Raw genomic sequence first — 15,000 nt, forward strand, 5'->3', positions numbered from 1 at the left:
GTGGAAGTGGAATATTTGATGTGAAGTATTTGGAAATAGGTCATTAATGCATAACATTGATTTTGATTCATTACTATTTTTTGAGCAATGACAGTTTAATAAAAAATCCCACAAATTTTAGGGATCAATGGGGCCTCACTCATAAAGGTGTTAAAAATAAGCCAAACATGTTTTATTTATTTTGTTTTGACTTTCAACGCTTAAGTCTCTAGATCAATTTCAGATTGTCGACTATGATTTTTTATGATTTTTTCATGTTTGTTTTATGCCCCTTTTGTCGAACAAAACTTTGTTTTTATATACGGAAAACACAAACAATGCAATATTTCCCCCCAGAATATTTTAAAGTGGAATTTTTGATGTTAAGTAATTGGCGCCCTAAATAGGTCATTAATGCATTCTAACATTGATTTTCATTCACTATTGTTTTTTTTAACAATGACAGTTTTAAAAAATAATCCCACAAATTTTAGGAAACCGAACGAGCCCTATTTATAAAAGTGTTAAAAATAATCCACACATTTTATTTTTATTTTGGTCATTTTTTTCGGAATATTGAATGTGAATTAAATTCAGTCTCGAATAGGTCAATAATTCAAACTTAGATTTTGATATACAGTCGAGATCAAAAGTTTACATACACTTGTAAAGAACATAATGTCATGGCTGTCTTGAGTTTCCAATAATTTCCACAACTCTTATTTTTTTGTGATAGAGTGATTGGAGCACATACTTGTTGGTCACAAAAAACATTCATAAAGTTTGGTTCTTTTATGAATTTATTATGGGTCTACTGAAAAAAACGTGACCAAATCTGCTGGGTCAAAAGTATACAGACAGCACTGTTAATATTTGGTTACATGTCCCTTGGCAAGTTTCACTGCAATAAGGCGCTTTTGGTAGCCATCCACAAGCTTCTGGCAAGCTTCTGGTTGAATTTTTGACCACGCCTCTTGACAAAATTGCTGCAGTTCAGCTAAATGTGTTGGTTTTCTGACATGGACTTGTTTCTTCAGCATTGTCCACACGTTTAAGTCAGGACTTTGGGAAGGCCATTCTAAAACCTTAATTCTAGCCTGATTCAGCCATTCCTTTACCACTTTTGACATGTGTTTGGGGTCATTGTCCTGTTGGAAAACCCAACTGCGCCCAAGACCCAACCTCCGGGCTGATGATTTTAGGTTGTCCTGAAGAATTTGGAGGTAATCCTCCTTTTTCATTGTCCCATATATATATATATATATATATATATATATATATATATATATATATATATATATATATATATATATATATATATATATATATATATATATATATATATACAGGTAAAAGCCAGTAAATTAGAATATTTTGAAAAACTTGATTTATTTCAGTAATTGCATTCAAAAGGTGTAACTTGTACATTATATTTATTCATTGCACACAGACTGATGCATTCAAATGTTTATTTCATTTAATTTTGATGATTTGAAGTGGCAACAAATGAAAATCCAAAATTCCGTGTGTCACAAAATTAGAATATTACTTAAGGCTAATACAAAAAAGGGATTTTTAGAAATGTTGGCCAACTGAAAAGTATGAAAATGAAAAATATGAGCATGTACAATACTCAATACTTGGTTGGAGCTCCTTTTGCCTCAATTACTGCGTTAATGCGGCGTGGCATGGAGTCGATGAGTTTCTGGCACTGCTCAGGTGTTATGAGAGCCCAGGTTGCTCTGATAGTGGCCTTCAACTCTTCTGCGTTTTTGGGTCTGGCATTCTGCATCTTCCTTTTCACAATACCCCACAGATTTTCTATGGGGCTAAGGTCAGGGGAGTTGGCGGGCCAATTTAGAACAGAAATACCATGGTCCGTAAACCAGGCACGGGTAGATTTTGCGCTGTGTGCAGGCGCCAAGTCCTGTTGGAACTTGAAATCTCCATCTCCATAGAGCAGGTCAGCAGCAGGAAGCATGAAGTGCTCTAAAACTTGCTGGTAGACTGCTGCATTGACCCTGGATCTCAGGAAACAGAGTGGACCGACACCAGCAGATGACATGGCACCCCAAACCATCACTGATGGTGGAAACTTTACACTAGACTTCAGGCAACGTGGATCCTGTGCCTCTCCTGTCTTCCTCCAGACTCTGGGACCTCGATTTCCAAAGGAAATGCAAAATTTGCATGGTTGGGTGATGGTTTGGGGTGCCATGTCATCTGCTGGTGTCGGTCCACTCTGTTTCCTGAGATCCAGGGTCAACGCAGCCGTCTACCAGCAAGTTTTAGAGCACTTCATGCTTCCTGCTGCTGACCTGCTCTATGGAGATGGAGATTTCAAGTTCCAACAGGACTTGGCGCCTGCACACAGCGCAAAATCTACCCGTGCCTGGTTTACGGACCATGGTATTTCTGTTCTAAATTGGCCCGCCAACTCCCCTGACCTTAGCCCCATAGAAAATCTGTGGGGTATTGTGAAAAGGAAGATGCAGAATGCCAGACCCAAAAACGCAGAAGAGTTGAAGGCCACTCTCAGAGCAACCTGGGCTCTCATAACACCTGAGCAGTGCCAGAAACTCATCGACTCCATGCCACGCCGCATTAACGCAGTAATTGAGGCAAAAGGAGCTCCAACCAAGTATTGAGTATTGTACATGCTCATATTTTTCATTTTCATACTTTTCAGTTGGCCAACATTTCTAAAAATCCCTTTTTTGTATTAGCCTTAAGTAATATTCTAATTTTGTGACACACGGAATTTTGGATTTTCATTTGTTGCCACTTCAAATCATCAAAATTAAATGAAATAAACATTTGAATGCATCAGTCTGTGTGCAATGAATAAATATAATGTACAAGTTACACCTTTTGAATGCAATTACTGAAATAAATCAAGTTTTTCAAAATATTCTAATTTACTGGCTTTTACCTGTATATATTTAATTAATTATTTTATTATTATTTTTCTTTATTTTTTTATTTTCTTTATTTTTTATTATTATTTTTTTCCAGCAAAGACAGTTTTAGAGAAAGAAACAGCTGCATGGCAGCTTTGTGTTATTAGTGTCAATATTAAAATTTTTTATTGTTACATTTCACCTGTTTGCTCTTTTATTCCACTTTTTTATGTTTTGTTTGGGTTTTGTAATACTATTTTTAGAATGTTCCGCGGGCCGTTAAAAATAATTAGCTGCGGGCCGCAAATGGCCCACGGGGCGCACTTTGGAAACCTTTTATTTAAATTAAAAAAAATTGATAGCCAATTTTTCACATCTTCTTGGCAGTTTTGAATCCATTTTTGTTCTCAAAGGAAGGTTTGTTTGCACGTCATCTGCAAAACAATGAAAGAAAAAATTGTGCTTTTTAATATTGTCCAGGGTTTACCCCGCCTTCCGCCCGGTTGTAGCTGAGATAGGCTCCAGAGCCCCCCGCGACCCCAAAGGGAATAAGCGGTAGAAAATGGATGGATGGAATATGGGGCCGCAACAAATAGTGTGAACAAGACAGGACCTAAGATTGAACTTTGGGGTACTCCACAGCCAAGGGGGGCTTGTTTTGCATGCGAATAGCCCGAGTTTAACAGAAAAAGACCGATCAGCTTTCTCACATAAGAGTCCAGTACTATTAGATTAACAATATGTGTCACATGACGTACAGTTGCCATGGTTAAATCCCTTGCATTCTTGTGTGCAGAAACCTTTCCTGAAATGGCCTATGGCCCCCTCCTTTGTGGGCTCAATCATGGACCATTATCAGGCCATTCTCTATTTTGCACGCTGATCGCCTTTGCTCCTGATTGCATTTGTGTCATTTGTCAGAGTCGAAGCCACGCAACATGTCCACACAGATTACCTGTACCGTGTTGCATGTGCGTGCGTCAGAACCAATTAATAGGAAAGGAAGCCGACATTAATGATGGTTGAGTATGTACGGCTATGAAGCATGAGACTATTTTTACCGGAATCATGGAGACCGTCTTTAAATAATCTAATGAAATAAGTGGATTGCTGAATACTACTAATAATACATCGCCTTAAAAGGAAACTATATACATTTTAGGTGTCTTTATATGCACCAAATAAAGTGGCCTCTTGGTTGTTTACTCGGGCTGCGAATATTGGGTGTCCCACGATTCGATTCAATATCGATTCTTGGGGTCACGATTAGATTATAAATCGATTTTTTTTTTTGATTCAACGCAATTCTCGATTTAAAAACAATATTTTTCCGATTCAAAACAATTCTCTATTCATTCAATACATAGGATTTCAGCAGGATCTACCCCAGTCTGCTGACATGCAAGCAGAGTAGTAGATTTTTGTAAAAAGCTTTTATAATTGTAAAGGACAATGTTTTATCAACTGATTGCAATAATGTAAATTTGTTTTAACTATTAAATGAACCAAAAATATGACTTATTTTATCTTTGTGAAAATATTGGACACAGTGTGTTGTCAGGCTTATGAGATGGGATGCAAGTGTAAGCCACTGTGACACTATTCTTTTATTTATTTTTTTTATAAATGTCTAATGATAATGTCAATGAGGGATTTTTAATCACTGCTCTGTTGAAATTGTTACTAATATTGATACTGTTGATAATATTAATTTTTGTTTCACTACTTTTGGTTTGTTCTGTGTCGTGTTTGTGTCTCCTCTCAATTGCTCTGTTTATTGCTGTTCTGAGTGTTGCCGGGTCGGGCTTGGTTTTGGAATTGGATTGCATTGTTATGGTATTGCTTTGTATTATTTTGTTGGATTGATTAATTAAAAAAAAAAAAAAAAAAAAATTTAAAAAATAATCAATTTTTGAAAAATGAGAATCTATACTGAATCGTACAACGTGAGAATCGCGATTGGAATTCGAATCGATTTTTTCCCACACCCTTGTTTACAGCGTTAATTACAACCACTGTGCCATGTCAGATCATTCGGTGTACAGTCGCAGCGGGGAATAATCCAATAATTAAGTAAGTAAATTTTATTTAGAAAGCAAATCATATGTGAAATAAAACAGATAATTTAAAACATTTAAATTAAAACAACAGCGGCAACATTATAAAGTATTTTAAAAAAGTGGATAACATTTTTTATAAAATACAACATTTCATTCAGTGGATTGAGAAGTGTTTATGTACTACACATGTATTTTTGTTCCTCCAGCTATGGGAGTACCATAATTTACGAGCTTACAGGTATTGGTTATGTGACTTGGCTCTTAACACAAAACACTTGGATTTCAAATCATCGCACAATGAAAGGAATTGATTGGTGCTCGTTCCCACAAAACAGCACAATTTTCACATGTAACCTTCCTTTTAAAAAGAAAAACAAACCTTGTATTGGAAATTTTCTAATCAAGTAGTCAAACAAAATTGTCTTTCTTAAATGTATTTGAAAAGCTCAACCGATTCAAAAGGCACAGGTCCTGTTTGTAGCATGTATGGAAAGAATGCACGCTGAGAAAGAAGTGCTTTGCTCTTTCGATCAATCTAAATGTCATGGCATGATGAAGAGTGAAGTGTGAAGTGAATTATATTTATATAGCGCTTTTCTCTAATGACTTAAAGCACTTTACATTGTGATACCCAATATCTTAGTTACATTTTTAAACCAGTGTGGGTGGTACAGGGAGCAGGTGGGTAAAGTGTCTTGCCCAAGGACACAACGGCAGTGACTAGGATGGCAGAAGCGGGGATCGAACCTGGAACCCTCAAGTTGCTGGCACGGCCACTCTACCAACCGAGCTATACCGCCTCGTATAAGAGGACAGTTTAAAAATGTATTCCATAATAAAGTAGGACCTTTATTGGTCCGTTCATGGATCACACACACCATATGGTGGATTTCCTCCTTGTTAGGAAACAGCACCTTGTCTAAGTTCATGGCGTCCAATTATCTTCAAATGTCCACTGAAAGCCGATGATCCCTAACTTTTTGTCAGTTGTGTATGTAAGGATAGGATATGTATCCCTAAATGGAGGAATTATGTGGTTGCAGTGCATATACAAAAAGGCCACAAAATCACATTTTGGAATTTGGATTAATCATGATTAATCGCAGGCGATTACTTGCTTTGGAAAAAGACCCCGATATTTGTACAAAATACAATTTCATTGTCAGAATGTCATCCAGGAGCATTTGTATACATTTTACTTGAATGCATGTCATTTATTTGCACAGAACTTGGTAACAATCTTATCTAAAGTCACAGGTTTTTGTACTAGCGTATGCACTGATCTAAATACTGACCGTAGCGGTTCAGGTAAAAGAGCTTGCACGGTCAAAATATTCTTGCATGATTAATCCAGTATTTGTTTTGCGATTAATCACATGAGTTAAATTTTTATTTGTCTACAGTCCTAAAAACAACACATTCAAACAAGAGGGAAAACATTAAAAAAATACTCAAATATGGAGTGAAATTACTGCCAAAACTCCAAAAACACACACAAATGTTTTTACTCACACCCAATGATTTGCAAGTCAAAATATTTAATCAAAATACAATTTGTAAGTAAAAAGAAAGTTTTTGCAAGAAAAAAAAAGATTCACAAGTATAACCATTTTCTTCAAGGTAAAACTTTTGTCAGTAATATTTCACACTGCACAATCCACACACTTGCATTAAAAGCACCCGCAATTCTCACTATACAACAAAAGGTGGTGCTGCTGAGTCAATTTAAGGCCATCAGAGCTACTGATATTTGCACATGGGAAAACAAGCTCAACTTGTAAGTTAACCTGTAAGTTTCCCCTCTATTTTGTCCACCATTTTACTCCACACCCTCCTTCTACTCTGTTATTTTTGGTGGATGGCACCATGCGCAAATAACAGTAGCTCTTACGACCTTAAATTAACGCAGCACCACCACCTGTCATTGTGCGAATTACAGGTGCTATGAGTGCAAGTGTGTGGATCGAGCAGGTTGGAATATTCCTGCCAAAAGTTTTAACTTGAAGAAAATAGTTTTTATATTTGCAAATCTTTTTTTTTTTTTTTTTTTACTTGCAAATCGTTTGTTTAATTGAAGAAGACAAATTGTGGTCTTAATTAAAACAATTTTTTTTAATATATATTTTTTTAACTTAAAATTGTGTATTTTTTAAATTTGCGAATCATTTTTTTAATTGAAGAACATTGTTTTCTTGCGAATCATTATTTTAATTGAAGAAAAAAAAGTTGTTATACTTTGGAATCGTTTCTTTTAGTGGAATTTTTTTTTTCTTGCGAATTGTTGGTTGTGATTAAAAACATTTTGTGTGGAGTTTTGGCAGTAAGTTAACTTCATACACAAAGGACATAAAAGACATCGAAGGACAACAGCTGATGCAATCAGCTTCCACTTCAGCGCAGCCTTTTGTACATACAGCTACAAAAGTAAAACAATGGGGAAAAAAAACAAAGTGCAATAAATAATACACATTGCGCACATTAGGCCCTGCGATGAGGTGGCGACTTGTCCAGGGTGTACACCGCCTTTCGCCCGATTGTAGCTGAGATAGGCTCCAGCGCCCTCCGCGACCCCGAAGGGAATAAGCGGTAGGAAATGGATGGATGGATGCGCACATTAGGCTGCACTGTTTTGCAGCGCATGCGCCTGTAGTCAATCAATCAATCAATCAATGTTTATTTATATAGCCCTAAATCACAAGTGTCTCAAAGGGCTGCACAAGCCACAACGACATCCTCGGTATAGCCCACATAAGGGCAAGGAAAAACTCACCCCAGTGGGACGTCGATGTGAATGACTATGAGAAACCTTGGAGAGGACCGCATATGTGGGTAACCCCCCCCTCTAGGGAGACCGAATGCAATGGATGTCGAGTGGGTCTAACATAATATTGTGAGAGTCCAGTCCATAGTGGATCCAGCATAACAGTAAGAGTCCAGTCCACAGTGGGGTCAGCAGGAAACCATCCCGAGCGGAGACGGGTCAGCAGCGCAGAGATGTTCCCAACCAATATACAGGTAAAAGCCAGTAAATTAGAATATTTTGAAAAACTTGATTTATTTCAGTAATTGCATTCAAAAGGTGTAACTTGTACATTATATTTATTCATTGCACACAGACTGATGCATTCAAATGTTTATTTCATTTAATTTTGATGATTTGAAGTGGCAACAAATGAAAATCCAAAATTCCGTGTGTCACAAAATTAGAATATTACTTAAGGCTAATACAAAAAAGGGATTTTTAGAAATGTTGGCCAACTGAAAAGTATGAAAATGAAAAATATGAGCATGTACAATACTCAATACTTGGTTGGAGCTCCTTTTGCCTCAATTACTGCGTTAATGCGGCGTGGCATGGAGTCGATGAGTTTCTGGCACTGCTCAGGTGTTATGAGAGCCCAGGTTGCTCTGATAGTGGCCTTCAACTCTTCTGCGTTTTTGGGTCTGGCATTCTGCATCTTCCTTTTCACAATACCCCACAGATTTTCTATGGGGCTAAGGTCAGGGGAGTTGGCGGGCCAATTTAGAACAGAAATGCCATGGTCCGTAAACCAGGCACGGGTAGATTTTGCGCTGTGTGCAGGCGCCAAGTCCTGTTGGAACTTGAAATCTCCATCTCCATAGAGCAGGTCAGCAGCAGGAAGCATGAAGTGCTCTAAAACTTGCTGGTAGACGGCTGCGTTGACCCTGGATCTCAGGAAACAGAGTGGACCGACACCAGCAGATGACATGGCACCCCAAACCATCACTGATGGTGGAAACTTTACACTAGACTTCAGGCAACGTGGATCCTGTGCCTCTCCTGTCTTCCTCCAGACTCTGGGACCTCGATTTCCAAAGGAAATGCAAAATTTGCATGGTTGGGTGATGGTTTGGGGTGCCATGTCATCTGCTGGTGTCGGTCCACTCTGTTTCCTGAGATCCAGGGTCAACGCAGCCGTCTACCAGCAAGTTTTAGAGCACTTCATGCTTCCTGCTGCTGACCTGCTCTATGGAGATGGAGATTTCAAGTTCCAACAGGACTTGGCGCCTGCACACAGCGCAAAATCTACCCGTGCCTGGTTTACGGACCATGGTATTTCTGTTCTAAATTGGCCCGCCAACTTCCCTGACCTTAGCCCCATAGAAAATCTGTGGGGTATTGTGAAAAGGAAGATGCAGAATGCCAGACCCAAAAACGCAGAAGAGTTGAAGGCCACTATCAGAGCAACCTGGGCTCTCATAACACCTGAGCAGTGCCAGAAACTCATCGACTCCATGCCACGCCGCATTAACGCAGTAATTGAGGCAAAAGGAGCTCCAACCAAGTATTGAGTATTGTACATGCTCATAGTTTTCATTTTCATACTTTTCAGTTGGCCAACATTTCTAAAAATCCCTTTTTTGTATTAGCCTTAAGTAATATTCTAATTTTGTGACACACGGAATTTTGGATTTTCATTTGTTGCCACTTCAAATCATCAAAATTAAATGAAATAAACATTTGAATGCATCAGTCTGTGTGCAATGAATAAATATAATGTACAAGTTACACCTTTTGAATGCAATTACTGAAATAAATCAAGTTTTTCAAAATATTCTAATTTACTGGCTTTTACCTGTACAGGCGAGCGGTCCACCCCGGGTCCCGACCCCGGACAGCCAGCACCCCATCCATGGCCACCGGATCTGTGTGTCTTCCCCTCCACAAGGGATAGGGGGGAGCAGAGGAGAAAAGAAAAGAAACGGCAGATCAACTGGTCTTAAAAAGGGGGGCTATTCAAAGGCTAGAGTATACAAATGAGTTTTGAGATGGGACTCAAATGTTTCTACTGAGGTAGCATCTCTAACTGTTACCGGGAGGGCATTCCATAGTACTGGAGCCCGAATAGAAAACGCTCTACAGCCCGCAGACTTTTTTTGGGCTCTGGGAATCACTAATAAGCCGGAGTTCTTTAAACGCAGATTTCTTGCCGGGACATATGGTACAATACAATCGGTAAGATAGGCTGGAGCTAGACCGTGTAGTACTCAATTTCATCCTGTGGGGGGCACCATTCTCATTTTTTCCTTTACAACGTTGCGTGAACTGCAATTTGGTAACTAATATTTAATAGAAACTGTATTTATATTGTTATATTCAAGAGGGATCGTTTCATGTAAGGAAAATGCAAAAACATGTTTTTCTAGACACGATATCAAGTCACCATTTAATTAGATTTTGCTTCGTTCTATTTTGACATCTCCTGAGTGATTTTAGTCCTAAGTGCTTCCCTTCTCCCTCCCCTTTCAAAATAAAGCATCTTTGCGTCACGGTCGACGCTGCACGGTGACGAAGTCATCCTCCACTCCTCCTATCTCCTCCAAGTCTCTCATCAGGACCAAAGGGACGAGATGGACTGATGCACGCCGCGCGCAACTTTGCTCCACACGGCGCGGTTGTCTCGGTTCCAAAAGCCGCCGATAGTGAGTTTGACGTGCGCAGAAAAAGGGCTCGCTTCAGTGACGCGTCGGAGTTGGATTTTTGTTTTGTTTTTTATTCCCCTATGTCGCGAAAGCAGTCGGACCATGACTACAACCTGCGGAGTATGAGCAACCTGATGGGCGAACGCTGGAGGAAAGTGAACGATGGAGGAGAGCGGAGCCTCATCAAGGCTCCATCCAACGCGAGCATCAGCAGCCTGCAGGTGGCCTCGTCTTCCTCCGGCGCCCCGGCAGCCCCGTCAGCCCCGGCAGCCCCGTCCACCTCCACCGGGGACCTGGAGAGGGCTGCGCGCAAGCAGTTCCAGCAGGACGTCACGCCCGCCTTCGTCTACATCCTCTCCGCCTTCTCCGCCCTGGGAGGCTTCCTGTTCGGCTACGACAGCGGCGTGATCTCCGGGGCGATGCTGCTGCTCAAGCGGCAGCTGGAGCTGAGCGCACTGTGGCAGGAGGTGCTCATTTCAAGTACTGTGGCCGCGGCCGCCTTGGCCGCCCTCCTGGGCGCCTTCCTCAACGGGCTCTTCGGGCGCCGGGTGTGCATCCTGCTGGCCAGCTTCTTCTGCGCCGTCGGCGGGATCGTGATGAGCGCCGCGCCCGGGAAAGAGGTGCTGTTGACGGGGAGGATCCTTGTTGGAGTCGGGCTCGGTAAGACCACCAATTGCAATTTTACTTTTTTTTTTTTTTGTAAGGACGAAAAAGTTGTGAAAGTATTGAAACGCTGATATTAACTATATGAGTGTATTGTCTGTATAACCCTGCAAACGCACTATAGTCAGAGTGAGCTGGTGCATGCCAATATATAGCATCATGAATGATGGGGGTGTCCAAAAAAAATAAAATAATAGATTTTCGAATAAATCGCGATTAATCGATTCAAAAATATCGAACCGATTTTTTTTTTTTAAATAAAGAAAAAAACAATTACCATGTACTATGTTACAGTCAGGGGCGTCACTAGCTTTTAAGGACAGGGGGGGGGCTTTGCCCCCAGGAGATGCACAGGATGCAAGCGAATGTTACGCACGAGCACAAAACTTCACAAACGGCTAACAAAGACTTAGAAATTATTCATTGTTATTATTATTATTTAAAAAAAATGCACGGGACAAAATGAAATGCTCCCCGGGACGATGGCTTTTAACCATATATTTTCTTTTTCTTTTTATGTATTTATTCATTTTACATTTTATATTAAATGTCTTGGTTTTTCCTCCCTCTGAAAATCCTATGAAATGTTTAACAAGCCATCCTATAATAATAAAACAGCTATTAATGTAACAATACAATAAAACAAATATATTTAATGATATTTTTTTCATTATTTTAACAATAGGCTTATGTATATTACTTTATAAAACAAATCAGCATCGTCATTCAAAAAAGCTTTTATCAATTACGCCAAATAGCGAAAGTGAAACCGCTTCTATCAAGACATGATCTTGAGAAATTAATCCACGCTTTTATCTCGACTCGTCTTGATTATTGTAATGCCCTGTATGTTGGCATTAGCCAGGCCTCCCTCGCCCGCCTGCAGCTCGTGCAGAACTCTGCTGCTCGTCTGCTAACACAGACCCGCAGACGTGAGCACATCACCCCTATTTTAGCGTCCCTTCACTGGCTCCCTGTGCGTTACCGAATACATTTTAAACTCCTTTTATTTGTTTTTAAATGTCTAAACAACCTCGCGCCAACCTATCTCTCCGACCTCCTTCAGCCTTACTGCCCCACCCGATCCTTAAGATCAGCCGATCAGCTGCTGTTGACGGTCCCTGACACAAGGCTGAAGCTTAGAGGTGACAGAGCTTTCGCCGTTGCTGCTCCCAAGCTCTGGAACGACCTACCCCTGAGTGTTAGACAAGCCTCCTCTCTTCCTGTTTTTAAATCTCTCTTAAAAACATACTTTTATTCCATGGCTTTTAACACTGAGTGATATCCATCCTGCAATGGCGCCCCATAATACACCTGCTGTGATCCTGTTTTTATGTTTTTATGTTTTTATTAATTCTATTTTAATTATTTATTTTTTATCGTGTTCTGTTTGTGTTGTGTTGAGTTTGCTCGGTACTCGTTTTATCTTTTAACCTGCTAATTGTACAGCACTTTGGCTACCCCTGTGGTAAATTTTAAATGTGCTCTATAAATAAAGTTGATATATAGATTCTACAAGAAACACAAAACTTAAAAAATAAATGATTTACAATTGCACACACAAGGTTTTGTGCAGCTTCACTCATTGTAAAGGAAGATAATGTGCTTCGTACACCTGCAGGACCGCACGCAAGGTCGCAGAGAAAATGCGGGCTGGAATTTGAGTGATGTGGGCATTATCTATATGAACAAGTGGAATGGATTGGATACCGACGCACGAAAGGGGCTCTCTACCTTACGCTACGAAGTGAGGGGAAACTGAGTGAATAATAACAGGTTATATGATTATTTATTTAAACTCATATTTGGGCCACTTTATAATGAATATGTCGGCATTTATTTGTAAAAAAAAAAGCAAAAAAACACCAAATTATTTAGGGTGGCTTAAGAATATTTTAGGGGGGCTTGAGCCCCCCTAAAATAGGCCTAACAACGCCAATGGTTACAGTATATGTAACAGCTGCAGCAAAAAAATAAAATGAAATAAAAAACTTCAGATCCAGCCGTCGATTATGATTTATTTTTTTTAAACATTTTTTTCATGTTTGTTTTATGCCCTTTTTGTCAAAAGGCGAATGCCTTAAGTTTTTAGATCAGACCTGGGCAAATTAAGGCCCGGGGGCCACATGCGACCCGTTAAGCTTTTCAATCTGGCCCGCCGGGCATTCCCAAATAATTGTTTTACATCTTTAAGATGGAAACTGTAGCTGCCATTATGATGTGCAGTGATGTTTTCAAATGTACGTAAGTCTTGAAATATACAAAGTATTTCAATGGTTGGAATCTGCTGTTTTGCATGATATACTAGTTACTATGGTAATCTAAGTCACAGCAGCTCAGACGAGGTACCAAGCAGTGTGGGTCTGGAGCATTTCTACAGAGTGTTTCCAGAGCGGCCAGCCTGAAAAGAGGGTTTTTTTCCCCTCGTTTTTTCGCGTTTATATTTAGCTATGTTTGTTGCATTTTTGTTGCGTTTCGCTTGATTGTAAAATATGTCGATCGAGAGGGGGTGTGGCGTTCATACGTTGTCAATATTCAGTGTTTTATCGTTCATAGTTAATATTGTAAATTCCACATTTTTTATTGTCATGTACATTCTGGGTGTCTCATTTAGTAAAAAAGCTTGAAATTCCATTCCGTTTTTTAAGGCGGTCCATTATAACGTTTTTAGCATTAAATCAGACATTATTGTGAGGTTTTGTATTGGTGTTCCTAAAAATCAGATATACCGGCCCCCAGGCACATTTTTTTCTCTAAATTTGGCCCCCAAGTCAAAATAATTGCCCAGGCCTGTTCTAGATCAACTTCAGATGCAGCCGTCAATTATGATTTTATTTTTTATTTTTTCATGTTTGTTTTATGCCCTTTTTGTCAAATGGCGAATGCCTTAAGTTTCTAGATCAGACCTGGGCAAATTAAGGCCCCGGGGGCCACATGCAGGCCGTTAAGCTTTTCAATCTGGCCCGCCGGGCATTCCCAAATAATTGTTTCACATCTTTAAGATAGAAACTGTAGCTGCCATTATGATGTGCAGTGATGTTTTCAAATGTACGTAAGTCTTGAAATATACATATATTTCAATGGTTGGAATCTGCTGTTTTGCATGATATACTAGTTACTATGGTAATCTAAGTCACAGCAGCTCAGACGAGGTACCAAGCAGTGTGGGTCTGGAGCATTTCTACAGAGTGTTTCCAGAGCGGCCAGCCTGAATAGAGGGTTTTTTTTACTCGTTTTTTCGCGTTTATATTTAGCTATGTTTGTTGCATTTTTGTTGCGTTTCGCTTGATTGTAAAATATGTCGATCGAGAGGGGAAGTGGCATTCATACGTTGTCAATATTCAGTGTTTTATCGTTCATAGTTAATATTGTAAATCCAACATTCTTTATTGTCATGTACATTCTGGGTGTCTCATTCAGTAAAAAAGCTTGAAATTCCATTCCGTTTTTTAAGGCGGTCCATTATAATGTTTTTAGCATTAAATCAGACATTATTGTGAGGTTTTGTATTGGTGTTCCTAAAAATCAGATATACCGGCCCCCAGGCACATTTTTTCTCTCTAAATTTGGCCCCCAAGTCAAAATAATTGCCCAGGTCTGTTCTAGATCAACTTCAGATGCAGCCGTCAATTATGATTTTATTTTTTATTTTTTCATGTTTGTTTTATGCCCTTTTTGTCAAATGGCGAATGCCTTAAGTTTCTAGATCAGACCTGGGCAAATTAAGGCCCCGGGGGCCACATGCGGGCCGTTAAGCTTTTCAATCTGGCCCGCCGGGCATTCCCAAATAATTGTTTCACATCTTTAAGATAGAAACTGTAGCTGCCATTATGATGTGCAGTGATGTTTTCAAATGTACGTAAGTCTTGAAATATACAAAGTATGTCAATGGTTGGAATCTGCTGTTTTGCATGATATACTAGTTACTATGGTAATCTAAGTCACAACAGCTC

At 39.5% G+C, this 15,000-nt stretch overlaps 1 protein-coding gene across 1 annotated transcript in view; it reads left to right on the top strand.

Moving 5' to 3' along the window:
- Positions 1–15,000, top strand: part of LOC133606145 (proton myo-inositol cotransporter-like) — a 184,379-nt gene that overhangs the window by 13,863 nt on the left and 155,516 nt on the right. Inside the window, exon 2 of the mRNA XM_061959751.1 lies at positions 10,219–11,044. Coding sequence (XP_061815735.1) covers positions 10,321–11,044 — 724 coding nt within the window. The 5' untranslated portion in view covers positions 10,219–10,320. The remainder of the gene's footprint in view (positions 1–10,218; positions 11,045–15,000) is intronic.

Source organism: Nerophis lumbriciformis, linkage group LG05, assembly GCF_033978685.3.
Source record: "Nerophis lumbriciformis linkage group LG05, RoL_Nlum_v2.1, whole genome shotgun sequence".
In the NCBI taxonomy this organism is placed as follows: domain Eukaryota; kingdom Metazoa; phylum Chordata; class Actinopteri; order Syngnathiformes; family Syngnathidae; genus Nerophis; species Nerophis lumbriciformis.